This window comes from Lacerta agilis, chromosome 6, assembly GCF_009819535.1.
Source record: "Lacerta agilis isolate rLacAgi1 chromosome 6, rLacAgi1.pri, whole genome shotgun sequence".
Taxonomy (NCBI): domain Eukaryota; kingdom Metazoa; phylum Chordata; class Lepidosauria; order Squamata; family Lacertidae; genus Lacerta; species Lacerta agilis.
The window spans coordinates 90,498,318-90,526,020 of record NC_046317.1 but is presented as its reverse complement, the minus strand read 5'-3'; the positions used below and the strand labels follow the sequence as shown (position 1 = coordinate 90,526,020).

Sequence of the window (27,703 nt, the reverse complement as noted above, 5' to 3'; positions counted from 1 at the left end):
TGGAGCAGGAAAGGCATTTGTCTTAATTGCGGGCCTGACGGGCTGCAGCCCTCCTCTTATGAAAGATTCATAGGTGCCGCGGAGGACCAGAAATCCATACCCTTCCCTACCCAAACCCTGGGGTGAGGAACCCCTGGGCCAGTCACTGAATGTGACCCACCAGTCCTCTCCCTCCAGCCCTCAACACTCTCCCTAGTACACGCCGAATGCTCTGCTCTAGTGATTTTGTGCGGCTGAAATGTGACCTTGAAAAGTGACCTTGCCTCTTGCTTGCTTGGATGAAGATATCTGTGTGTGTGAGAGAGAAGTGGGGGGTGGGGACCCCTGATTTCTGCACTTGGGCTTATAGCCACCTGTATAAAGGTTTAGTATTGCATCAATGGCTCCTTCTATTTTTCATCTGGCCCCGCCCATGCCTGTCACATGACCCTCTGTCAGGGAGCCAGCCAGCAATAAATCACACAGAGTGCATGAAATTAACTCTTTCATTTGAAGAAACGTTTCCCGCTCATGGGATCCAGGTCTTTGTTTGTGGAGGAGGGGTTATTGGTTTGTTTTTGTATTTATTGCATTTTTGTGTTCTCATTTGGTATTTTTATATTGTGAATCTTTGGGTGAAGGCTGGTGCACTAATTTAATGCACAATAAATAATAATGGGACAGATGGGGCTCGGCCACCTAGGAAAGAAGTCCATCAAGGAGAAGGAAAACTCTGGTCCTAAACCTACACAGCCTTGCATGATATCTTTGGGAGAAGAAAAGGCCACGGAATAAACCCTACACAAACCCAGAGTGGAGTCCCTAAGACGGCTGGATGGTGCCTTGTAACCTCCTTCCGGCAACTCCTGCAGCCAAGCTGGTGACAAATGTATTGCTCTCCTTTGGATCCCATCAGTGAGGCCAAGAGGAGAGTTCTTGTCATCTGAGCAGCCCAAAGGCCTGGTTAAAAAGAAATGAAGAGATCATACCCTCCAACATTTCTCCTATGAAAATAGGGACATCCTAAGGAAAAGGGGGACATTCTGCGATCAAATCAGAAACCGAGATGGCGTCTCTAAATCAGGGACGTCCCAGGGACACTTGGAAGGTCTGAGAGATGTAAGGAGGAGATGTTAAGGAAGGCACCAGGCAAGCCTCCCTGGGGAGAGCATTCCACAAATGGAAAGCCAACGCAGAAAAGGCCCGTTCTCATATTGCCACCCTCTCATGGAGGACATGATGCCATCACATCACATAAGTGGACAACCTGGTGCCCTCCAGATGTTGTTGGACTCCTGACTATTAGCTATGCTGGCTGCAAAGGTTGATGGGTGTTGGAGTCCAGCAACATCTTGTGGGAATGTTCAGGGTGGCAGGAGAGGATATATTGTTTATTAATATCCTTCCTAACTTGTGTTAGCAAGTTTCTTTACTTTGCAGAGTGCATTCCCCTTCACACAGCAGAAAACTTGTTGCAAACTCGTGTGAGTTTCTTAAGACAATACACAATTCCATCTGGCTTGCCCAGATTGAAATGTGTTCTAATATTTTCCCAGTAAGACCCCTTGAATCCCTCCTAAAAGAATAAAGACACCACAGTCTTATTCATAAGCAATAAAAATAAAGTTTACTCACAATCAGGCAGAGCACAGTGTGATCCTTAAAGTAGCTGTTGTTCAGTCGTGTCCGACTCTTCGTGACCCCATGGACCAGAGCACGCCAGGCACCCCTATCCTCCACTGCCTCCCACAGTTTGGCCAAACTCATGCCAGTCGCTTCGAGAACACTGTCCAACCATCTCATCCTCTGTCGTCCCCTTCTCCTTGTGCCCTCCATCTTTCCCAACATCAGGGTCTTTTCTAGGGAGTCTTCTCTTCTCATGAGGTGGCCAAAGTACTGGAGCCTCAACTTCAGGATCTGGCCTTCCAGTGAGCACTCAGGGCTGATTTCCTTCAGAATGGATCAGTTTGATCTTCTTGCAGTCCATGGGACTCTCAAGAGTCTCCTCCAGCACCATAATTCAAAAGCATCAATTCTTCGGCGATCAGCCTTCTTGATGGTCCAGCTCTCACTTCCGTACATTACTACTGGGAAAACCATAGCTTTAACTATACGGACCTTTGTCGGCAAGGTGATGTCTTTGCTTTTTAAGATGCTGTCTAGGTTTGTCATTGCTTTTCTCCCAAGAAGCAGGCGTCTTCTAATTTCGTGACTGCTGTCACCATCTGCAGTGATCATGGAACCCAAGAAAGTGAAATCTCTCACTGCCTCCATTTCTTCCCCTTCTATTTGCCAGGAGGTGATGGGACCAGTGGCCATGATCTTAGTTTTTTTGATGTTGAGCTTCAGACCATATTTTGCGCTCTCTTCTTTCACCCTCATTAAAAGGTTCTTTAATTCTTCCTCACTTCCTGCCATCAAGGTAGTATCATCAGCATATCTGAGGTTGTTGATATTTTTTCCGGCAATCTTAATTCCGATCTTAGTTTTTTTTGGGGAAACCATAGCTTTAACTATATGGGCCTTTGTCGGCAAGGTGATGTCTCTGCTTTTTAAGATGCTGTCTAGGTTTGTCATTCTTTAAAGTTTGTTGTTCAGTCGTTCAGTCGTGTCCGACTCTTCGTGACCCCATGGACCAGAGCACGCCAGGCACGCCTATCTTTCACTGCCTCCCGCAGTTTGGCCAAACTCATGTTAGTAGCTTCGAGAATACTGTCCAACCATCTCATCCTCTGTCGTCCCCTTCTCCTTGTGCCCTCAATCTTTCCCAACATCAGGGTCTTTTCCAGGGAGTCTTCTCTTCTCATGAGGTGGACAAAGTACTGGAGCCTCAACTTCAGGATCTGTCCTTCTAGTGAGCACTCAGGGCCGATTTCCTTGAGAATGGATAGGTTTGATCTTCTTGCAGTCCATTGGACTCTCAAGAGTCTCCTCCAGCACCATAATTCAAAAGCATCAATTCTTCGGCGATCAGCCTTCTTTAAAGTTACAAATGTATAAAAACAGGTTTACCCCATAAGGGAGATGACCTGAGGGACTGCTTGGCTGGCAGCCAACAGTTCATTCCATGAAGTTCGCAGAACGAAAAGAAGATTGTAAAGAGGGAGAGTGGCAGCATGCCTTGTCCTTTTACCAGGTCTGGAAAGGTCCGCCCGCCCACTAGTCACATGCAAGAGGAAGGATGCTCCAGGCTAGGAGGAACAGGAAGTTTCAACTGGCGGGACCAAACATTCCCTTGCATGTCCACTCTAGCAAAACAAGGAATGTTGTACTTGACTGCTCCCCAGCCTTCGCAGTCTGTGTTATCTTTTCCTGCATTTGTATTATTGGCTGCTGCTGGGCCAGGGAAGCAGGCAGGAGGAGAGTGCACACTGGGGGGGGGGGTGTATCATGAAGTATTTTGGTAACTAGACATTCCCAGGAGAAGGGGGGGGGGACTGGATGCAGCAGGGCTTTCTGGTTTTGATGGCAAACTGAGTTTGACGTCACAGCTACTTCTGTCCCAAGGCACTGGGATGTAAATTGCAAGATAACCTTCAAAAACGTAGAGCCACTAAGAAGTTTTTTTGTTGTTGTTCCTCTGGTGCTTAGGGAATGTATTCCTCAAGTTTGCACTGTGAAAAATACACACACGCACATACACAAACAAACAAACACGGATTGGTTGAGATTTGTTTTTGTTTGCATTTCAGTGAGAAATTGCCCAGTTTGCGCATCTCAAACCGATACATGAACTAAAACATAACTATGCTTTGGAATTTGCACTTCTCTGAATTTTGCATTGCAGCTTTCTGGCCAGTGTGCATGAAAAGGCATACTTTTAGGGAGATATGAGCATTAAGATGCATTTATTAGTGAAAATATCGCACAAAAATAAATTCACTCTATTAGGAGAAATCCCATGCAATCGCCACTGGACAAAACCGCATGTGAAATTATGTTCATCAGGCCACACTAAAATGCACATGAATTTTCATGATGATTGTACTTCATTGCAGATTGCAACCTGGAGCGACGAGAAACGGAGAGCAACCAAAACGGACAGATTTGCCAATCCCAACCCAGAGCGAGAGAGAGTTCAGTGGTTTATAACAAGAGGGAAGCAAGCTCTAGAGAACTGATTATATTCTTAGAAAATACGCTTTAGTGCAGAGGCGGCCAACTTTTTTGGCCAGTGGGTTCACTGGGGGGTTTTTTAATGGAGTGGTGTGAGCACCCACTCCTCTCTGGCCACTTCTCTTCTCCCCAGGTTACCCCCTCCAGGAGAGACAGAAAGAGAGAAGGTGTATTTAATTGTTTTTAATGGTTGTTGTCCCCCCCCCCCCCAATGTTTTTAGCCGTTCTTATTTTTTACCTGTAAGCTGCCTTGGTTCCGTCAGGGAAAGGGGCAGGGTATAAAGAAATATACAACAATTAAGCTACACACTTAAAACCACTTCACTTTCCCAAGGGATCTGGATTTAAGTCCAGTAGAATTCACCTGAGCCTTGAAAAGTGCTTTGAACTGAAAGAGGAACTGGGAAGAAGTGACGGTCTTCCAACTTCCTCCTTCAGCTCTGTGGTCATCGCCTTCACCCCCTCATGGCCGGCCCAGTGTGTGTGTGTGTGTGTGTGTGTGTGTGTAATCTTCACAGGCACCAGGGGAAGACTTCTAGGATGCTCACGAGTGTATCACATTGATTTAATTGCAGGGGTTGCCAACTCCCAAGAGACTGCGATCTACTCACAGGGTTAAAAACTGGCCGTGATCTACCCCCTTTTTGGGTATTCAGATCAAAGTTGTTGAGCTTCTTTTAGGAAGGAGGAAGGCCCATTTTTAGGGGTTCAGGTCAAAGATGTTGAGCTTGTTTGACGGAGGAGGAAAGCCCCACTTTTTTAGGGGTGCAAGGCAAAAATGTTGAGCTTTTTTTAGGGGAGCCAAAGTTGTTGAGCTTCTTTGGGGGGAGCCAGTGATCTACCACAGACGTCCAGTGATCTACTGGTAGATCACGATCTATCTGTTGGACGTGTCTGATTTAATGGAACAAAGGATACATTTCATGATGTGTATATACAATCACCCTTTTGAAAAACGCGTTTCTCAACTCTCTCTAGCTCCCCCGAAGATATGAACCACTCAACTGCTCTATGGCATTCTGGTCCATTTAGCCATTTTGGAATTGTCCCTTAATGACGAGACATAGGCATGTGAAATCTCCTGGAGGCGGTCGATGGACGCGCCACTCACTCCTAATTAACGAATGTCCCATCATTTCCCCAGATGAGTCAATTTCCTCCGGCATTTCGTGGATAACCTGCCTTGCTCTTACTGCGCTAGCAATATATGCACAAACTGTCCCTTTGCATGCAGCCCCACTTGATCCCAGGCTTTCAGCAGGATTGGTCCCGGCGGTGCTTGCAGAGAGAATAGATCAAATGTTACACATTTTAAAGCCCTATTGATTTCAGTGGGGAAGATTTAAGCAGTGCTTAACCCCTCCTGCTTCCAGACCCAAGCTTAAAAGATTTGACTTCAGCTAGGTTGTGTGTCCTGAAATCCACTGGGTTGTTTCTAAGCTTTATTTATTTGTTAAATTTGTTCACCGCCCCACATCCGTAGATCTCAGGGCTGTTCACAACATAAAATTATGATGTAAAAAACACAAAAATACACAATGAAAGTAAGAACAATAACAAAACAAACCTAGGGCAAGATATACCAAACGACAAGAAAAATTTAAAACAAAATAAAAAATAAAAAATTCCTTCCAGTAGCACCTTAGAGACCACTTCTTCAGATGCACACTTCTTCAGATACACTGAAACAGAAGTCACCAGACCCTTATATAAAGTGAGAGGGTGGGGAGGGGTATTACTCAGAAGGGGGGTGGGAATGGGGGATTGGCTGATAGGTGTGGGAAACCTGTTGACGACTGTTAACGACTGCAATTGGTCTTACGGGAAAAAGCAAGGGGTGAGATTCAGCAACTTCTCTTTCCAGTCTATTTCTGAAATCCCTTTGTATTAAGACAGCTACTTTGAGATCTTGTATAGAATGTCCTGGGAGATTGAAGTGTTCTCCTTCTGGTTTCTCTGTCTTTTAACGGAGCTTTTAACTATGCGGACCTTTGTTGGCAAGGTGATGTCTCTGCTTTTTAAGATGCTGTCTAGGTTTGTCATTGCTTTTCTCCCAAGAAGCAGGCGTCCTTTAATTTCGTGACTGCTGTCACCATCTTCAGTGATCATGAATGCAACCTGTTAAAATCTGGGACAGGGAGCCTGTGGCTCTCCAGGTGTTTTCGGACATTGATGAAAGGTGATGGGAGCTCTGGTCCACCACGCATGGGTTTCTAATCCTCCCCACCACCATTAAATGATTAGTTTTGTTTTTATTTTCATGATTAGGGTGGGGTCTTTTCAAGATTCAGCAGGGAGAAAGTTTGGGATGACAGCCAGTGAACATGGTATGGGCGAGAGGGAATTACCATATTTTTTGCTCCATAAGACGCACTTTTTTCCTCCTGAAAAGTAAGGGGAAATATCTGTGCGTCTTATGGAGCGAATGGTAGTCCCTGGAGCTGAATTGCCCAGGGGCCAAAAGAGGATCATGCTTTTTATTTTACAAAGAGAAAAGGGGGTGTTGAAAGGACCCCGCTCAGCAGCTGATAAGCAAGAGATCAGGAGAGAGATAAGAGTCCCCGGCTCCCTTTCAGCCCAGCCCTCCATTGTTGAATGTGCTGCAGAGGGAGGTTGTTTGTTTCCCCAGCGACATGGGACTGGCTGATTAGTTTATCTGTCTGGAAACTGTAGAAAAAGCTCCCTTTCCTTTAGAAGCTGCAGAAATGTGAGTTGAACCCCATAAAAATGGGGCTTTTCCTCTTTGCTTTTCTCCCTTTGCAAAAGGAGCTGCAAAACCTTTAGCTGATCCTCAAAAAAACAGGGCTTTTCCCTTTGCAAAAAAAGCTGCAAAACTTTTAGCAGATCCTCAAAAAAACAGGGCTTTTAGAGGAGGAAAACCAGAAAAATATTTTTTTTCCTTGTTTCCTCCTCTAAAAACGAGGTGCGCCCTATGGTCCGGTGCGTCCTATGGAGCGAAAAATACGGTAACGGATGCACAAGGGACACATATTCCAATTTATATCTTAATGGGTCTTAGGACCAGCTTTGTGTTGTGTTCCAAATAATTTTTTTGTTTCTCTAAAGCAGTGGTGTGAGTTCCAATTTCTAAATCCAGTACCCAGACTGCTGGTCATTGAGAGAAGTTTCTTTGTGTTGATCCGGTGGTGCTAGAGCCAGGAGGGTCTTTAATTCACTTAGACACCCTCCTTCCCGACATACAGCTCGTATTTGAACTATGGAACTCCCTCCCACAAGAGGCTGTGGTGGCCACCAACCTTGATGGCTTTAAGCATGGATTACACAAATCCATGGAGGAGAGAGCGTTTGACGGCTCCTAGCCATGACGGCCATGCTCCGCCCTCCACTGTCGGAGGCAGCAATGCTTCTCAACACCACTTGCTGGAAACCACAGGAGGTGAGAGGGCTCTCTGGCTCGGATGCTGCTTGTGGGTTTCCCACAGGCATCTGGTTGGCCTCTGTGAGAACAGGATGCTGGACTGGATGGGTCATTGGCCTGATCCAGCAGGCTCCTCTTGCTCATATTAAGCCTGTGCGCATATGAGCCCTCGGTCTCAGCGTTCGTAGAATTGGAAGGGGCCACGATGGGTTGTCTAGACCGGCCGCCAGCGATGCAGGAATCTCTTGCCCGGTGTGGGGTTCAAACCCACAACTCTGAGGGCAAGAGTCTCGTGCTCTACCAGCTGAGCTATCGCTTCACTTGTAGAACTCAGCAGGCAGGAGGGTGGGATGGGGACCAGAATTAGTCAGCTCTGTCAGTGTGGAGTAGTGGTTAAGAGCGGTAGACTCGTAATCTGGGGAACCGGGTTCGCGTCTCCGCTCCTCCACATGCAGCTGCTGGGTGACCTTGGGCTAGTCACACTTCTCTGAAGTCTCTCAGCCCCACTCACCTCACAGAGTGTTTGTTCTGGGGGAGGAAGGGAAAGGAGAATGTTAGCCGCTTTGAGACTCCTTCGGGTAGTGAAAAGTGGGATATCAAAACCAAACTCTTCTTCTTCTTCTTCTGCCTGTCGCTGGGTCTGGCGCCACCTACTGTTGGCCTCCCCGCCTTTCGCCCAATGGGTAAAAACCTCTGCTATCCAAGCCTTTCCTGAATATTCACTCCACGGTTGTAGGCAGTGTGAGCTGCCATCTCTTCTCCCACCTGTTTGCTGAAATAACTACAGGGTTTTTCGGCTGTGTTACTGGCTACGGTTATGCTTCTTATAAATATGTTTTTTGTTTGTTTTTTAACCCTCTGTGTAGAATTGATTTGGAAGCGGAAAGCGTAGCAGCATTCTCTCTGCAGCTTCTTCTGTTTCCATTTACACCCTGCCTATTAGCAGAGTTGGCCCAAGAAATTCCATGTTGTTTTTTTCTTGGCTGCGAAAACTGCTTGCAAAAAAGGGAGGGGGGACCCCTTAGTTCTGTTTCTTCTCTTTATGGATTTGGCCAGTTTCTGAGCTTGTGGTAATATTAGGGAGACAGCTGTGAACTATTTTTATAAATTATTTTTTTTGTCTAGCTCACAAGCAATTAGCTTAATATAAAGGGATGTAAAAGCAATTATGCTTTCAGTGTATACAAAACTGGAGAGCTCGCATCCCGCTAGCCTAGCGTTCCCTCCCCCCAAAAAATGTCATCAAATTGGATTGTAGATATGTGTAAGCAGAAGGGAACCAGATTTCTTTTTGTGGGGCCGTTTCCCAAATTTCTGAAGTTTCAGCTTCGGCTTTATTTAGGCAACAGCCTAGAGGGTATAGATCTGCATTCTGGACAAAGCCAGCAAAATATCACATTTCTAGGCATCTGCATCAATTTTCTAGGCAACTGTCTCTTCTTTTTCTGCCATCCCCTGCCTTCCCTCCCAGAAAGGTGATGATATCTGGCACATTAGCTAAACTGACATGAGTCCTTTTTATTTTTTTTATTTTTAAAATGTGTTTCATAAAAAGCCACTTAATAGTGAAAAATGAACATCCATTACACAGTGAGGAAACAGGAAGCTTGAGGTGTTAGACAGTAAAATTGTACACTTACCTGCAATTAAGGTGTGCAATTTTTTTTTGTACCAAACAATATGCCCAGAATAACTCGTATCAACGGTGAATAAATCATCTGCATTCTCCTGCATCTGAAAGAGAAGTGGCTGAATTGCAACTAATCACCAAACTTAAAACCATGGAGAGACCTGGTCTGAACAAAGACATTGGATTCTTATCTCATTATACATGACAAAGCTATCTTTAGCCATCTCACCCCTTGCCTTTCCCTGCAAGACCAATTGCAGCCGTTAAGAGTCGTCACCAGGTTTTCCACACCTATCAGCCGATCCCCCATTCCCACCACCCTTCTGAGTAATACCCCTCCCCACTCCCTCACTATATTTAAGGGTCTGGTGACTTCTGTTTCAGTGTATCTGAAGAAGTGTGCATGCACACGAAAGCTCATACCAAGAACAAACTCAGTTGGTCTCTAAGGTGCTACTGGAAAGATTTTTTTTTATTTTGTCCTGCATCTGAGTACGTGTTAAAACATTGCCAACGTGGTGCCCTCCAAATGTTTTTGGACTACAGCTCACATTAGCCTTGGTCAACATCTGGAGAGCGCCTGGTTGGTGAAGTCTGCCCTACGGGGGAGGAGAAACCACAAATGACATTTTTGGATGTCGACTTTTTATTTAAAATGCTATTGTTGTGAGGAGTAATTTGTGTGTGTTTCTATCCTAATTGGTGTAAAGTGAGCAAAAAATTACTGGCGATAGGTATGGGGAAATGAACGAAAATGTATAGCAGGCATCAGCAGTCTTCAGGCTGCAACAAAATTAGGCTGTTACTTGAGTTTGTGCTGCGTTTTTGACAGGTGAAACTTGAATTCATATTATGTCACCTAAGGAAAAGTAAAACCTCCCATTCAAAATGCCTAGCCAATTTCAGTAGGTTCTTTTATCCTGCTGCTTGCGTGAGTACAGCCGACTGAGAAAGACTTTTGCATTTCAAGGTTGGGGGGTGGAACCTGTCAGATTTTTTAAAGAGGGTACTGTGAATCAGTTTTTACGATCCGTTTAAATGCCACTTCTGCAAGGAGCCTGAGGGAACCCAAACACTGGAAATGGCTTCCCTTCTGCATTCGCCGGAATTGGGACAGATTTAGATTACCATTTGCACCATGAGCAATAGTAATATCTATGACCTTTTAAGCTGTGGGGGGGGGGGTATTGTTTTCATTTGTCATTATGGCGTGTATTTTGTGTTGTATTGTAAACCGCCTTGTGATCTTCAGATGAAGGGCGGTTTAACTAGACCTGGCCTCAGCCATTTGTGTGCTTTACTCGCAACATATTACAATACAGTAGTACCTTGGTTTAAGAACAGCTTAGTTTATGAACAACTTGGGTTAAGAACGCTGCAAACCCAGAAGTAGGTGTTTTGGTTTGTGAACTTTGCCTTGGAAGCAGAACATGTTTCGCTTCCTGTTGAGTGTGTTCCATTTGTAAATTGAGTCCCCTGCTGCTATGGGAAAGCATGCCTTGGTTTAAGAACGTTTTGGTTTGAGAATGGACTTCCAGAATGGATTAAGTTCGTAAACGAAGGTACCACTGTCCTGCAATATAGCAGGTCTTAATATTGCACAGTTTAAAGTGATTGGACGCGTGAAAACAGACTCCTTTTTGGAAATAAAGCATTGGCAAGGCCCATAAGTTTAATTAAAAGTTTACTTGCATAACTTTCTTCAAAACAAAAATATACATTCAGATAATTCCATAAGGCATCTTGTGCTGTCCAGCATAGGCCCAGCATCTTAGAAAATATGAAATACTTGAAACAGACCTGTAAGCGGAGGTCTGTCTCTGCCCACAACCTGCATCCTGCCTGAGGCTGTTTGCCTGGAGAGCTTCATCCTCACTCTCACACGGTCTGAGAACAAAGACTGAAAGGCGACTCCCTTCAAAATGGAGATTTGCAACCAAATACCTTTGTTGCCTGACCTAAGGTTAAACACTCAAGTGTTAACCAGCAGAGAACAACAACAGTTAATAATCAACTCAGTTAAAGAGTCCCTTAGAATACTGCAGTGCAATTTCCCCAGACATGGACCTTTTTCAGCAATAAACATTTAGCTATTTTTCATTTTAGTGTCAATTAAATAATTATACTTAACATGTATAAAATCCCACAAGGGATGGCCCTTGTGGTCTCTTCCAACTCTATGATTCTATGTAGTCAATGTGGGGCCAACCTTGAAGATGGCCCAGAAGCTTCACTTCCTTCAAAATGCATCTGATGGTGCTCTGATTACACCTTGTTGGTGTCATGGATATGAGTCTCACTTTGGTTCTGAGAGGTCCTGGGCACAAGCCCATCTCTCTGGGGAAAGAGGGGTATATTTGCTCAGTAGGAGACCATGTGCTGTGCAAGCAAAGGGCCCCTAAGCTTTGAATTAGGATCAAGTTGTACAGCAGGAGATGGGAAGGATCAGCTGTTGTGGAGTGGATGGCCACAAAAGTCTGACTCAGTAAAATGCAACTCCAGTTGGTCATGTTCCTATATCTGTTGGAAGTCTTGGGATGCAACTCAGTTTGTATCAGGTGTGGTTTGCATGGGGAGAAAGTAAAGAGAATGGACTCCAAACTTCCAAGGCTATATTTCTGTTCTAACCTGGGCTGGCCTTCCTTCTGATGTTCGAGTGATACCTCTAAGGGTTGCTGACTTCCTTACTTGTTCCTCCCTTCTTCTCAGTCTCACCTTGGGAGTCTGTCTCTCTCCTGCAGGGATGAAAGAGCAAAAACGGCTCTTTGCATCTCCAACTTAGCTACAACTAGGATTTCTCCACCATCTAAGCATGTGTTGCAAGTCACTTTTGAGTTGCCATGGCAAAAAAAAAATAAAGTGTGATTCACAGATTTAATTAATAACCACAATGTAGTTCTTCTGTTTCATACTTAAAGTCTCAGTGAGATTGTGTTAGGGCTAAAGAGTTCCCAACAGCAAGAATTCAGCATACAGCCAGCTTCCAAGCTGTGTGTTCGCTCTGCAAGCTTCATTCACCAATATCCATGTTAGAACATAACATAGCAACACAAGAATTGAGTCCTGCTAGATTAGACCGTGGATGCGGATGGCACTGTGGGTTAAACCACAGAGCCTAGGGCTTGCTGATCAGAAGGTCGGCGGTTCGAATCCCCGTGACAAGGTGAGCTCCCATTGCTCGGTCCCAGCTCCTGCCCACCTAGCAGTTCGAAAGCACATCAAAGTGCAAGTAGATAAATAGGTACCACTCTGGCAGGAAGGTAAACGGCGTTTCCATGCGCTGCTCTGGTTCACCAGAAGTGGCTTTCTCATTCTGGCCACATGACCCGGGAGATGAGCGCCACAACTCCAGAGTCGGACACGACTGGACCTAATGGTCAGGGGTCCCTTTAGATTAGACCGTAGGGGGGGGGCATCTATTTCAACACCCGATTCTCGCTCCGGCCAACCAGATGCCGATATGGGAAAGCCTGCAAGCCGGACCAGAGGGCGACAGCACTCCCCACCCCCCACCCCAATAATAATTCCCAGCAACTGGTATTGAGAGGCATCACCCCTCTGACAATGGGGCTAGAACATAGCCACCCATCCAACAACATCGATGATGTCAACCTGTTCTTTTACTCGTCAGTCTTGTGCTCCACAATCACCACCTGTCTCCACTGACGGGTGAAGGACCTGCATGGTCTCTATCAGGGCCGGCTCAGAATGTTTTGCCACTCCAGACTGAAAATGTTCCCCCTGCTCCCCAGTCAGGGGTGCCGCCAGCATGTGCAGTGGAGCAGCCCCTCCTAGCTGTCTGGAGGCTGTTTCCCTGAGGCCACTGCCTCCCTCCACCTCATGGGCAGGCAGGCCCAGGTCTCTGTCTTCCTACATGCTATGGAATGGAACACACAATAAATGGGCAACTGGCCCTTGAGATGCGCTTTTATGGAAAGCTGCACTGAGAAAGGGAAGCAGCACTACATTATTATTATTATTATTATTATTATTTAGTATTTATTCAATTTATATACCACTCTTTATCTGAAAATCCCAGGATGGTGTACAATGTTAACAATTTAATTTGCATAGCACAACAACAACAACAACAACAACAAACAACTAATAAAACAATCGCAGGAAAAATAATAATAATGAAAGTCGTCCTCCCCTTTTAAAAGGCCATGGATTGTTTCATGGCCAAAGACCAATGAAGAGGGATGTTTTCACCTGGCACCTAAACACAGAGCTTGGTGATGAGAATGCCAAAGTTGCAGGTTCGATCCCCGTAAGGGACAGCTGCATATTCCTGCGATGCAGGAAGTTGGACTAAATGATCCACAGTGTCCCTTCCAACTCTATGGTTCTGTGAATCTATGACATGCAATGATGGCACCAGGCGAGTCTCTCTAGGGAGAGCCATCACAGGAAAGGCCCATTCTCGTATCGCCACCCTCCAAACCTCTTGGGGGGGGACACACAGAGAAGGGCCTTGGATGACAAGTGCAGGGTCCGGGTTCAGTTCGTATGAGAAGAGGTTGTCCTTAAGGCATTGAAGTCCTGAGCCATGCATATGCCACAAGGAGAAAGGTGACTGCTCTTCAGTGGAAACCGATAACAATTTATTTTTTGCTGCAGGTGCCAAAGGTCAAGATTTGGAAGTTCTGCAGCCCTCGGGACCCTTGTCTGTGTCAGCAGGAGAGACCCTCACTCTGACATGTACAGTAAATGGAGTTGGTCCACCAGGAGGCGTGAAATGGCACAAGGGGTCGGACAGAAAGCAGCCCCCCATTTACAGTGAAAGAGGAACACCTATCTCCCGCGTGACCAGGGTTGCTCCTGGATCACAAACAGACTTCAGCATCCGCATCAGCAACATCCGACCTGAGGATGCCGGAACCTATTACTGTGTGAAGTACAGAGCAGCAACCCAAGACACAGAATTTAAATCGGGAGTGGGCACTGAGGTTTCCGTGATTGGTAAGTATCCCTCAATTTCTCTTTGTTTCCTAGGGGGATAATCTGCCCCCCTCACCCCAGAAGCTCTATGTTGTATAGAAATGCAAAGGCATCTAATGAGGCTCGGACCTTTTTTAAAAAAGTGGAAAATAGCCCTGTGGGTTGCATGTTTGAGTAGTGGAGCATTGGAAGGAGAAAGGATGCACAACTCTTTCAATGCTGGGCAATATCCTGCTCCAAATCTCTTTTCTCCCTCCTACCACAGGGTCCAAAACCTCCTTTTCATGCTTTCAAAACCTAGACGCCATTATAAGCATTTATCTGTAATGTGTACTTAACCCCTTTGGTAACTCAGCTACGTGGAGAGCCTGTTGCGAGGGGGGTGGGAATATTTGATCTGCTAGGGCAGGCATGTCCAACAGGTAGATCGTGATCTACCGGTAGATCACTGGGTGTCTGCGGTAGATCACTGGTAGATCACTGGCTCCCCCCAAACAAACTGAACAACTGTGGTTCCCCTAAAAAAAGCTGAATATTTTACCTCCTCCCTGAAAAAACTCAACAACTTTGACCTGAACCCCCCCCCCATGGGCCTTCCTCCTTCCTAAAAAAAGCTGAACAACTTTTACCTGAACTCCCAAAAAGGGGGTAGATCACTGCCAGTTTTTAATTCTTTGAGTAGATCACAGTCTCTTGGGAGTTGGCCACCCCTGTGCTAGGGAATGGGACAACTCAGTTAATCACCTGGGAATTTCCTAGCTATCCAGGACTCATTCTGGAGCCCTTGGACTGGGCTGCAGAATTGCAATTTATTTTATCTTATTATTTCATCTGGAGCGGAGAGTTTGTGGCACAGGAGACATCGAGGCAGCGCCTGGAGGCATCAGTGAACCAACCCACGCCTCCTAGGGTGCCATGAAGGGTCACGATAAGGATTCTCCCAAAAGGCTGCAATAAGACCTTTGGCTCTTCCTGCTCGGTTCCTGTTTGCACTGCCTCAGCCACTCCTACATTAAACACACCCCTTTACAAAGAGCCACGTTGCATTGGATGCCAGGGATATGGACCAAGGGAATAGGTGGGCCTGACTCTGTCCCAGCCTGGTCTGATTTCCTAACCGGTCGATTAATCATCTGGGCAGTTGAGGGAAGAGGGAGAGGTGCAAAGAGCTTCTCACTGGGACCAAGTGCAGTGGTGGCTGATGTAGGGGCCTTTTTCACCATTGGTGGAAGGGGGGTGTCCACACCATTTTGCGCTCTTCTCTCTAGATGTGGCAGGCGTTGTGTGTTGTTCTGCCACCCACAACCCCGTCTTGCGACTGGCACCCATGGCACTCTCTTAAAATTCCAGATGTGCCCACTGGGCCAGAAAAGGATTTCCCTTGGGATTGGTGATGGGTCCTATCCTGCAAGGGTCACCAGGTGATGTGTCGATGCTTCCTCCCGCAGCCACGCCATCCCCGCCATCTATCAAGGGTCCCGCCAGCAGAGTGTTATCTGGGACCTCAGCGACTTTCAGCTGCACCTCGGATGGGTTCTCCCCCCGAGCCATCAAAGTCACTTGGTTGAAAGACAACACCAGGATCACGTCCCCAGGGCCCACCATTCTGCCAGAAGGAGACAGCATCTCCTACCAACTGCTGAGCACCGTGCAGGTGCCACTCACAAGAGACGATGTGAAGTCTCAGCTCACCTGCCAGATTGAACACGAGACCTTGCGGAGTCCCCTGCGGGAGTTTTTCCAACTTGGAGATATCCTACGAGGTACAGAGACTGGTGGGGCTCTGGCTGTCGGGTGGCGGATCCTTGCTTTCGATGGGGTGGCTCAGGTATCATGGTGGCTCTCACCTGCCTTCTGAGCAGCAAGCTTCACTGCTGGTTCCTGAGAGGGAGGGGTAGGGAACAAGCAGAGCTTGTTTTTCCAGCCAGAAATCACTGGAACTCTGTTCCGGCACCATTGGCGGAATGGTGGGCACCATTGCCATTACCAAAAAAACAAGGCATCACAACGACAGCCGAACAGATGTTGCTAGCCCAGAGAAAAACAAGGTCCCTACCAGAGAAGAATGTCAAACTAAACTGCTGGATTATGCCAAAATGGCAAAACTGGCCAGAAAGCTCAGGAGCCAAGAAGACCAAAACTTCAACAAAGAATGGGGGAAATGTATAATTTATCTTGGAGACCGCTGTAAGCAGATGTAAACATTAGCAGAATTGCAATAACACTTGTAATGTAGCAAGTACTATGGAGATAATGATGATGATGATGATTATTATTATTATTATTATTATTATTATTATTATTATTAATTTATTTGTACCCCACCCATCTGGCTGGGTTTCCCCAGCCACTCTGGGCTGCTTCCAACAAATATTAAAAATACAGTAATATAAAACATGGATTCTTGAATAATATGCAGTTGGAAAGGTTAACAATAGGACCCATGGAGGGGAAGGTGGGAAGTCCAGAGATTCGGAGGAATCTAGAAAAGTGGAGATGTATGGTTGTAGTGTTGTGATTTTAGACTTGTAAAATAAAATGTGGAGAAGGACTTTCTTTTATGTGTCCCGAATCTACCAATATTCAGCTTCCCTGGATGTCCCCAAGTTCTGGTTTTATGAGATGATACCCAACTCTACATTAGGAAGAACTTCCTGACAGTGAGAGCTGTTCAGCAGTGGAATTTGCTACCAAGGAGTTGTGGTGGAGTCTCCTTCTTTGGAGGTCTTTAAGCAGAGGCTTGACAGCCATCTGTCAGGAATGCTTTGATGGTGTTTCCTGCTTGGCAGGGGGTTGGACTGGATGGTCCTTGTGGTCTCTTCCAACTCTAGGATTCTATGATTCTATGATTCTACCAGGAATGCCATTCTAGCCCACACTGGAGTCTGGCAACCACTTCCCCTCAGGGGTATTGAGGTCCACATTCTGATTTCTTGGCCTTTGTCCACACAGTTCCACCCAGAGTGAAGCTGGAAGCCAACCCAGCCAACCCCGTCCTGCTGAACGAATCGGTGACCTTCAGCTGCAGCGCGGAAGGGTTTTACCCAGAAGACACAACCTTGGCCTTGACTCTGAACAGCAGCCTGAGTGAAACAGGAACGGCTGAGCCCATGGCCCAGAACGGGGATGGCACATTCACCCTCAGGAGCTCCCTGAAGCTGAATGCCACAGAAGACAGGAACCAGTCTGCATTTACTTGCCTGGTTACGCAAAACTCCCAGCCTGTAGCAGCTGAAACGTCAGTGCTGAACATCAGGGTGCCGACTGAAGGAAGTGAAAGCGTCAGTATGGAGCCAGGTACATGTTCACCTGCCCTCCGCCCCTCGATCCATGTTGACGTAAATTTCTCACTTTTGTCTGTCTCTCTGTGTGTACACGGCTACCCACCTGTCTCTGTGTGTAGGCCTTCTTGTCTTGAGACATCTTCACACCCAACGGGCAGCAGCTATAGCTCACAGGGAGAGCAGCCACTTTGCATGCAATACATCCAGGTTTCCACCTCCGACATCTCCTGGTAGAGTCATGGGTTTCCTAGACAGTCACTGCCAGTGAATGTGAACCGGATGTGAGGCACCTTTGGACCTCCACCCGTTGCTCAACTACAGCTTCCATCTGCCTCAGCAAGCATCACCAATGGCCATCGGTGATGGGAGATGTAGTTCAGAAACATCTAGGGGGCCAAAGGTTCCCCACACCTGGGATAGAGCAAGGGTTTAAAAAGTGAGATTTTGGTTAGCTTTTCGGGGGGTGGGGGTTGTTTGGTGGGTTTGCTGCTGCTCTTTTGTCATGGTAAGCAATGGAGGAAATTTGAGTTCTTGGTAGAATAATACAGGAAAAGAGGCGAAAAGGACACCAAGGACTCAGGCCAAAATAACTACTTGATAGATAAATTATACGAGTCTCTTGTAGGTTTAATTCCTTGGGGTTTGTAATACAAACGAGATGAAAACACCAGGACAAGGCCTTGTTTCAGTATTCTTCCTAAGAGTTTTCAGGTCAATTATTTCGAGTTACAAACCTCAAGGAATTAAACCTACAAGAGACTCGTATAATTTATATTTATATCAATCAAATCGTTATTTTGGCCTGAGTCCTTGGTGTTCTTTTCGCCTCTTTTCCTGCTGCTCTTTTGTCAGCATTTTGTTTGTTTGTTTGTAGGGTAGGTGTCCTGCCTGTTTGGAGGGGGGACCTGAGCATCGCCAGCATTTTTTGGGGTGGGGGAAATGTGTGTGTGTTTTGGTGCCCATTGCACACTTCCGTGGCCCTAAGCCCAAAAGGTTTGGACGACTCTTGATGTAGAGTGTCCAGGCCTGGAGGGACCAGTGAAATGACTCCGTCTAAGGCTGCTTCATATACTCCTATGTAGACTTCCTCTCCTGTCCCCCAGGGAGGCACCTTTGCTAAACCACACCAGATGCCTGCTAAAAACTTTTTCAGCAGGGCTTTCCCGACTCATAATTCAGTTATGTGCGCTTGTTTTCAATATTATTTTCTCTGTGCGTTGTTGATAAGTGCTTTATATTGTTTTGTGTACACCTGCCTTCAGGAGAAGAAAAAGCTAAGGAGTAAACCCGACGCAAATCTGGAGTGGAGTCCCTAGGATGGGTTGGTTGGCACCTTGTGCACCTCCTTCCAGCAGCCGAGCTGGTGCTCAGTGTCTTGCTCTGCATCCTTTGGACCCCACCAGTGAGGCTGAAAGTGGGGTCTTGTCATCTGGGCAGCCCAGGACCTCTGTACACGCCGCCCAGGCTTGTGCCCCAGAGAGGTCACTTTGGTGCTGCTAATGCCGTGGTCTGACTTACCGTATTTTTTGCTCCATAAGACGCACTTTTTTTCCTCCTGAAAAGTAAGGGGAAATGTCTGTGCGTCTTATGGAGCGAATGCATGGTCCCTGGAGCCAAATTGCCCAGGGAGGAAAGGCAGATCCTGCTTTTTCTGTTTTAGAAAGAGCTAAAGGCTAACAAGAGGGAAAGAGAGTGTTGAAAGGAACCCGCTCAACAGCTGATTGCAGGAGATCGGGGAGGGAGATAAGGGAGCTAGCTCCCTTCCTGCCCCTCCCAGGCCCCTTGCAGAGTAGAATCCTGGGAAATTGAGTTTTTCAGCCATTTGGGGCTGTTACTTTTCCTCTTGCTTTCTATTACTTGCTGATGCTTACTGGTTTGCTTTCTTCTTGCTTCCTATTACCTACTGGTGCTTACTGGTTTGTACTGGTTTGTGTTACTCTTGCTTCCTATTGCTTGCTGGTGCGTACTGGTTTGTACTGGTGCTTACTGGTCTGTACTGGTGCTTACTGTTTTGTAAGCAATGCTTTTCCCCCTTTGCAAAAGCTGCACAAATCTGAACTGATCCTTTGCAAAAAAAAAAAAAAGCTGTAAAACTTTGAGCTGATTCTCAAAAAGAAACCATGGGTTTTAGAGGAGGAAAACCAGAAAAATATTTTTTTTCCCTTGTTTCCTCCTCTAAAAACGAAGTGCGCCCTATGGTCCGAAGCGTCCTATGGAGCGACAAATACGGTAAGTCCCAGAGGCAAATTCCATTGTCTCTCAAGACAGACAGGTGCCAACAAAAAAACAACAACCTGTAGTTGTTGTTGTTGTTATGCAGTTCGTAATTCCTCCAATAAAGTGATTGGTCCTTCTAGCCTGGTATTGTCCACACTGACTGGCAGTGGCTCTCCTGGGTTTCCGGCATGAGTCTCTCGCAGCCCTGCCTGGAGATGCTGGCGGGGATTGAACCCGGGACCTTCTGCATGCAAAGCAGATGCTTTAAACCACTGAGCTACGGAGATGAGGGGGCAGGACGCCAGTTGCCAGCTAAATCAATGTAATCTCTTTGCAGATGAGAAGAAAATCTACATCATCAGTGCCGTGGTTTGCGCCCTCCTGGTGGTATTGGTGGTGGCTATCATCTACTTCATCCAAGCAAGACATAACAAGGGTAAAACGAATATTTGTTGCATTTGTGTCATAGAATTGGAGAGCTGAAAGGGTCCCAGAAGGTCCTCTAGTCCAACCCCCTGCAATGCCATTGGGTCCAGTTCAGATCACCCACAGGGGTACATAGAGGCACACAAACTGGATGAACTGGTGGCTGTGCATGGGGTCCCTACCCCCAATGCCATGGCTGTGGGACCCATAGCAGTGGGTGTGGGGAGAAGCCCCTGCTGGTCAGATCGGATTAAATTCATACAATTTAAGTTCTAAGTCTGACCAAACTGCGGGAGGCAGTGGAAGACAGGAGTGCCTGGTGTGCTCTGGTCCATGGGGTCACAAAGAGTCGGAAACGACTAAACAACAACAACAAAAGTCCACCATCTGGTTCTCACAGCAGCCAACCATAGACCCACAAGCAGGACCCCTGGATGTTCTCTCTCCACCTGTGATTCCCACCAAATGGTCTTCAGAGTCATACTGTCTCTGACACTGGGCAAAGTTGATAGCCACCGTGCCTCCATGAATTAGCACTGTCCTCTTTCAAAGCCACCCAGGCTGGTGGCGATCATCTTGGCACAGTCAATTTCATAGTTTGACTAAGTGCCATGTCTGATGTGATGAAGCATCTCCTTTCATCTCTCCCGGATCTTCCAACACTCGGCTTCATCAGATGGTCTTCTGAGCCCTTCTCAGCAAGGGCTATCACTACTTGTACCCATCTCTTTTTTTCTCCTGCTGGGCAATAATTCCTTGCATGGTGGAAGGTGGGGGGAGATTTTAATTTAGCAAACAGTGTGTGAAAGCGTTGCACCCTGCAGCACTGATCCAAATACCATGGTCTCCAATAGTGCAGGTAGGTTCTAAAGCACCAGCAATATTTGCACACACACACACACACACCCAGGAGTAGTGGTCCAACCCAGCCTCCCACCTTCTCAGCCTCCCTCCCTCTCCATCACCGTGTCGTGGTGCTCAGAGAGCAGTTTCCACCGCTACAGCCAGCATGGAGAAACTTCAAGCTTCCTGAATTGACTTGGTTGTTCCCTCCCACCTCGTCTGAGAGCTGCATCAACAAAGCAAGATCCAAAATAACAACTGGGATGTGGTAGGCCGAAATATAAAATGGGGCAAACTTGATTATCTGCTCTAGCTCATGAGCTACAAAATTGAGAAGAGCTGCATTAAAAAAGCACAAAATTACCTTCTGACTTATGAGACACAGCAGAACAGGGAGTCTTAACTCAGGCAGGGGGAGGTTGTTTTCTTGTCGCTGTTGTTAAATGATTGGGAGAAGCCCATGCATGCACACAAACACACACTTGGCAGGGTCTGCATCTATAGTGGAACAGGCATTGCTTGGAACCCAGGTAAAAAATTTCCAAATATTCCATCTTATGTGGGATTTTTCTTCTTCTTCTTTCCCCTAGATAAAGAGCCCACATCTGTGAGGTAAGTCTGGGATTCTGCTTTGAACATGAAACTAACAAACTAGCGTAACAGTTAGAGTTTGGGTGGCTAGCTGGTTGTGCCTACCAGCTCCATTAAGCAAAACCTTCCTCGGGCTTTTGTACAAACTCGTACCAAGGTTCCTCTCATGGGCGTACCCAAGGGGGGGCAGGAGGGGGCACCTGTCCCCCCCCCCGAAGCAAAAATTAATAATAATTAAATGGTTATCAGCAGCCTAAAAGGAAAAAAAGCTCTCCTAAAAAGCTCAACTACCGGTCTTTCTTCCCCTCCCAAAATCTAAATAAAAATTGAGCTCTGCCGACCGGCAGCCGGCCACTGTGTGTGTGTGTGTGTGTGTGTGTGTGTGTGTTGCGCCGGCTGATCGTTGCAAAGGAGCTTTGGAAACAGTTCCCTTGCATGGTGAGTTGCGATGGCTGAGGATCCTAGGAAACTGAGCTTTTCAGCCATTTTGGGGCTTTCTGTTTGGGGGGGGGAAGTTTTTCTGTTTTTTGGAGCTGTTTTTGTTTGCTGTTTACATGATATGGTCAGTAATCTAAAAACGAACCGAACCCCTAAAAAACGGGGCATTCCTCATCCCCAAAAAAGGTCAACAACTTTGAGCTGAACCAAAAAAAACAGGGGTAGATCACTGCTGAAAGTAGATCACAGTCTCTTGGGAGTTGGCCACCCCTGGTATAAGACATGTAACTAGAATAAAAATTATAAAAAAAAAATCAAGCAAATAATTGTAATAACTACCATAATAAAGCACTGCTATAATTATATATAATTTTCCTAAAATTTTGGTTTCATTCGCCTTCCCGTGCTGAAATGTCACAACCTGAACGACCATGGCTTGCCCCCCTCCTAGTTTTGATCCTGGGTACGCCCCTGGTTCCTCTCCTCTGTTGAGCAAACTGAGAGGTGGGGAAAGAATTCCCATTGGGAAGGAAATCGCAGGTGAATTTTCAGCAGCGCACATTCCCCTTGCAGGTCCAAGAGGCCTCAGTAGAGGACTTAAGAAGCAGGAAGTGGCGCCATTTTTTTTTTAATTGAAGAAGCAACTGTGTTAGGCTTGCCTTTCTCTCTCTGGTGGTTTGTTTGACTTTCTTTGTCCGTTTTTTCTTTAGGCTGCATGAATCTGAGAAGGCTTCTGGGGGAGCAAATCAGGTAAGCTCTTCTAAATTTCTTCAGATGTTGAGCAGAGGCAATGGCTGAAGACAGCACACCTACTGCTCTGGTGCTGGCACTGCTGGTGTTTGAAGCCAAGTGCACATGAAATTAGCCATTAATCCACCTGTACCCTGTAGTTTCTTGAGAAATGCCTCTGTTTGATGCACTTGCCCTCCGATGAATTTTCATCTGATTAGAAGCTGAAGCCGCGGTGAAGCTGAGGTGTGTTCATTTGAGATAGCCATTGCACATGATCAGGTTAGAGCACATGCATAGACGGCAGCTGCATCTGGAGTTTGGTCCAGGGAGACAAGACAGGTAATTATACAACTCGAAAAATTGGAATATCGTGGAAAAGTCCATTTATGTAAGCAATTGTTTTCATAGAATCATGGAATCATAGAGTTGGAAGAGACCACAAGGGCCACCCAGTCCAACCCCCTGCCAAGCAGGAAACACCATCAAAGCATTCCTGACAGGTGGCTGTCAAGCCTCCGCTTAAAGACCTCCAAAGAAGGAGGTCTTTTCATTAGTTACTGGAGTTTAATATATGAGATAGACTCCTGACATGCAAAGCGAGATATGTCAAGCCTTTGCTTGTTATAATTGCGATGATTATGGCGTACAGCTGATGAAAACCCCAAAGTTGAAATTGTTAATTTGGGGTTCTCATCAGCTGTACGCCATAATCATCACAATTATAACAAACAAAGGCTTGGCATATCTCACTTTGCGTGTCATGAGTCTATCTCAGATATTAGTTTCACCTTTTAAGTTGAATTACTGAAAGAAATGAACCTTTCCACGATAATTCTAATTTTTCGAGTTTCACCTGTAGATTCATAAAACTGTAGAATTGGAAAGGACCTCAACGGTCATCTAGTCCAACCCCCTGCAATGCAGGAATGCCAACTAAAGCATCCAGGACAGGTGACTATCCAACCTCTGCTTAAAAACCTCCAGTGAAGGAGAGTCCAACAGCTCTTACTGTCAGAAAGCGCTTCCTGGTGTTTAATCTCCTTTCTTGAATCCATTGGTTCGGGGCCAGAGCAGGACAAAACAAGCTTACTCCCTGTTCCATTGAAGAAGAAGAGAAGAGTTTGGATTTGATATCCTGCTTTTCACTACCCGAAGGAGTCTCAAAGCGGCTAACATTCTCCTTTCCCTTCCTCCCCCACAACAAACACTCTGTGAGGTGAGTGGGGCTGAGAGACTTCAGAGGAGTGTGACTAGCCCAAGGTCACCCAGCAGCTGCATGTGGAGGAGTGGAGACACGAACTCGGTTCACCAGATTACGAGTCTACCACTCTTAACCACAACACCACACTGGCTCTCGAGATATTTGACAATGGCTATCATACCTTCCCTCGGGCTCCTCTTTTCCAAGCTAAACATCCCTCAACCATTCCTCATAAGGCTTGGTTTCCAGACCATTGATTGTCTAGATCACCCTTTGGACAGATCTGTCAATTTCAGTTTTGTAACTTTTCTGATATTAAATTCAGTTTAAGAGCAAAAGAAAGAAAGAAAGAAAGAAAGAAGAGCATCTGCTGGATCAGTGGCAACCAGATGCCTGTAGGAAAACAGATTTCCTCATCAGTGAATCCCTCACTGAAATTCATCAACTCTTTAGTGCTCATTTATTCTAATTTATCCTAATTCTCACTTTATCCCAATATGAGCGCGCATAATAATATAGTGCATGATAATGACATCCACTGTATCCTAATCTGCCCGTTTTTGCATGGCATTTTGCTGACATGCACACTTTTGCAAAGAAGTCTTCATTGGTGATAGACATTTTTGTACACCCCTTTCCCCCTAATATCTTAATTCAGGCTTTTTTGTTGTTGGAGGATTGCATCGCAAAATTTGGAGAGAAGTGTGACTTTCACAGGATAGGCGCCTTTCGGCGTGCATGTAAACCAATCCCAATTCCTCGGCTTCATCCCCAGCCTCAGAGGAGCGCTAGGGGCGTGTTCTGAAGTTCGCTTTCCAAGAGACTCAGGCCACTGTGAGGCACAAGAAACAGGGCAAGCAAACTCAGTGTCCCAGAACTCTCTGCCAAAGCACAGAGAGTTCCTGAAGGTTTCATATCTTTAAAAACTTTGAATCCGCTTTCCAAAAGGGTCACCTTCTTGGGAGACTAGAGTAAAACAATCACTGTTTTCCTATAGCAATTGCAGGCTTATAGGGTTAGAATCAGGGACCCAGGTGGCACTGTGGGTTAAACCACAGAGCCTAGGGCTTGCTGATCAAAAGGTCGGCAGTTCGAATCCCTGCCACGGGGTGAGCTCCCGTTGCTAGGTCCCAGCTCCTGCCCACCTAGCAGTTCGAAAGCACGTCAAAGTGCAAGTAGATAAATAGGGACCGCTCTGGCGGGAAGGTAAACGGCGTTTCCGTGCGCTGCTCTGGTTCACCAGAAGCGGCTTTGTCATGCTGGCCACATGACCGGGAAGCTGTCTGCGGACAAATGCCGGCTCCCTCGGCCTATAGAGCGAGATGAGCGCCGCAACCCCAGAGTTGGACACGACTGGACCTGATGGTCAGGGGTCCCTTTACCTTTTACCTTTTAGGGTTAGAATCATAGAGGGGTAGAGTCTAAAGGGACTCGTCTAGTCCAGCCCCCTGCAATGCAAAAATCTCGGCTGAAGAATTCCTGTCTGAATGCTGTTTAAAAATCTCTAATGAAGAAGAGTCCACCAGATTTGAAGGGAGTCCATTCCTATATCCATTTAAGTCATTGTGCCAGCAGAATGGTTTGTGTTTCCTCTCCTCCCCCCAGCTCCCTCCCTGAAAAATCTGCCCTGGGGAACAGTTCCTCCAAACTTCCAGACCAGAAAAGAGGAGAGGGAATGGAAGTTCTATTGGCCTTCTACTTGTGCAATGGGGTTGTAACCCACCCTGAGGCCTTAGGGTGAAGGATGTGCAAACAATAATAATGTTGCGCAATCTCTGAGGGGTGAGAAACCCAGGGATTCCGGGTGCTTGCCCAGGTTTGGTGTCCTTGGACTGAAGGTCAGAGGAGACTGCAGTGTCAAGGGACATATGGTTTTATTTACCATATGAGTGTCTGGAGGCGGTTGGAGGATGGATGGTGGCTAACAGATTGAGGTTGGATCCTGACAAGACAGAAGTACTGTTTGGGGGGGGACAGGAGGAGGGCAGGTGTGGAGGACTCCCTAGTCCTGAATGGGGTAACTGTCCCCCTGAAGGACCAGATGCGCAGCCTGGGTGTCAAAGTGTTGGTGCTGACCTTTAAAGACCAAAACGGCCTTGGTCCAGTATATCTGAAGGAGCATCTCCACCTTCATCATTCTGCCCAGACACTGAGGTCCAGCGCTTAGGGCCTTCTGGCGGTTCCCTCACTGCGAGAAGCCAAGTTACAGGGAACCAGGCAGAGGGCCTTCTCGGTAGTGGAACCCGCCCTGTGGAACGCCCTCCCACCAGATGTCAAAGGAAAAAACAACTTGTTGTTGTTCAGTCGTTCAGTCGTGTCCAACTCTTCGTGACCCCATGGACCAGAGCACGCCAGGCACCCCTATCCTCCACTGCCTCCCGCAGTTTGGCCAAACTCATGCCAGTCGCTTCGAGAACACTGTCCAACCATCTCATCCTCTTTCGTCCCCTTCTCCTTGTGCCCTCCATCTTTCCCAACATCAGGGTCTTTTCCAGGGAGTCTTCTCTTCTCATGAGGTGGCCAAAGTACTGGAGCCTCAACTTCAGGATCTGGCCTTCCAGTGAGCACTCAGGGCTGATTTCTTTAAGGATGGATAGGCTTGATCTTCTTGCAGTCCATGGGACTCTCAAGAGTCTCCTCCAGCACCATAATTCAAAAGCATCAATTCTTCGGCGATCAGCCTTCTTTATGGTCCAGCTCTCACTTCCATACATTACTACTGGGAAACCCATAGCTTTAACTATACGGACCTTTGTCGGTAAGGTGATGTCTCTGCTTTTTAAGATGCTGTCTAGGTTTGTCATTCCTTAAAGTTACAAATGTATAAAAACAGGTTTACCCCATAAGGGAGATGACCTGAGGGACTGCTTGGCTGGCAGCCAACAGTTCATTCCATGAAGTTCGCAGGACGAAAAGAAGATTGTAAAGAGTCTCCTCCAGCACCATAAAAACAACTACCAGACTTTTAGAAGACATCTGAAGGCAGCCTGGTTTAGGGAAGCTTTTAATATTTGAAGGACTATTGTATTTTAATATTTTGTTGGAAGCTGCCCAGAGTGGTTGGGGAAACCCAGCCAGATGGGCAGGGTATAAATATTATTATTATGATTGTTGTTGTTGTTGTTTACACATATATACCACCTGAGTGTGGGATGGAGGGGCCCGCAGCATTAACACCCCCCAACAGATCTTGCTTCTCCATTACCTACAGCTTTGGATTCAGCACAGAGCAAGCAGGTCTCTGTGTCTCCAGCTGCCAGCCTGTTTCTAGTAGCTCACACACTCTGCACACCTGGCACCTCTTTGCCCATCACTCAGTTGTCGCTCTTGCAACCCAGCTCATTCTTTCAGGATGCTGATGACGACACGTAAGTGGCCAGCAAAGGTCATTTTCTTACGAAGAAACCTCTCTTGACTAGCTCAGCAAACTCCACTTTTTCAGATTCCAACCTCACTGGGTACAGGACCCCACAACAAAGAGGGTACTCGGGGCATCATCCAGACTGGCACCCCCCAAAAAAAACTACAATAACAACCCATAGCACAATCAGGGAAGGGTTTTTCCAAAAAAGAAAGGTTTGAGAGGAGGTCCTGCCTGCCGTTCCATGGCAGAGCCCCTGTTTTTATTTGCAGGAAGCCGCAAGCTCAATCCTTGGCTTTTCCAGTTAAAGAATTTCAGGTAAAACACCTGCCAGGAACCCGATGCCACTCGAAACAACCTGCATGGGGTTCCATGGATTATTTCTCTGACCCTGGCAGCTTCGTCCCTGCGTTGGCTTGTTTGCAGGAATTTGTCCCTGCGCCATTCTTTTCCGGAAAACTCTTGCTTCAGTGTCCCCACATCTGTATCCCAGACTTCCAAGACAACATTTGCGCTCCCACCCCCTAGACAATAAGGACTAGAATCCTGCTTTGTATCTTCCCCC

At 46.6% G+C, this 27,703-nt stretch overlaps 1 protein-coding gene across 3 annotated transcripts in view; it reads left to right on the top strand.

The window, feature by feature from the left end:
* Positions 1-27,703, top strand: part of LOC117049130 (tyrosine-protein phosphatase non-receptor type substrate 1-like) — a 163,016-nt gene that overhangs the window by 130,035 nt on the left and 5,278 nt on the right. For all 3 annotated transcript variants that reach the window (XM_033153811.1, XM_033153809.1, XM_033153810.1), the window contains exons 3-8: positions 13,725-14,066; positions 15,494-15,808; positions 16,998-17,342; positions 19,884-19,982; positions 21,406-21,427; positions 22,555-22,594. In XM_033153811.1, the coding sequence (XP_033009702.1) occupies positions 13,725-14,066; positions 15,494-15,808; positions 16,998-17,342; positions 19,884-19,982; positions 21,406-21,427; positions 22,555-22,594 (1,163 nt within the window). The remainder of the gene's footprint in view (positions 1-13,724; positions 14,067-15,493; positions 15,809-16,997; positions 17,343-19,883; positions 19,983-21,405; positions 21,428-22,554; positions 22,595-27,703) is intronic.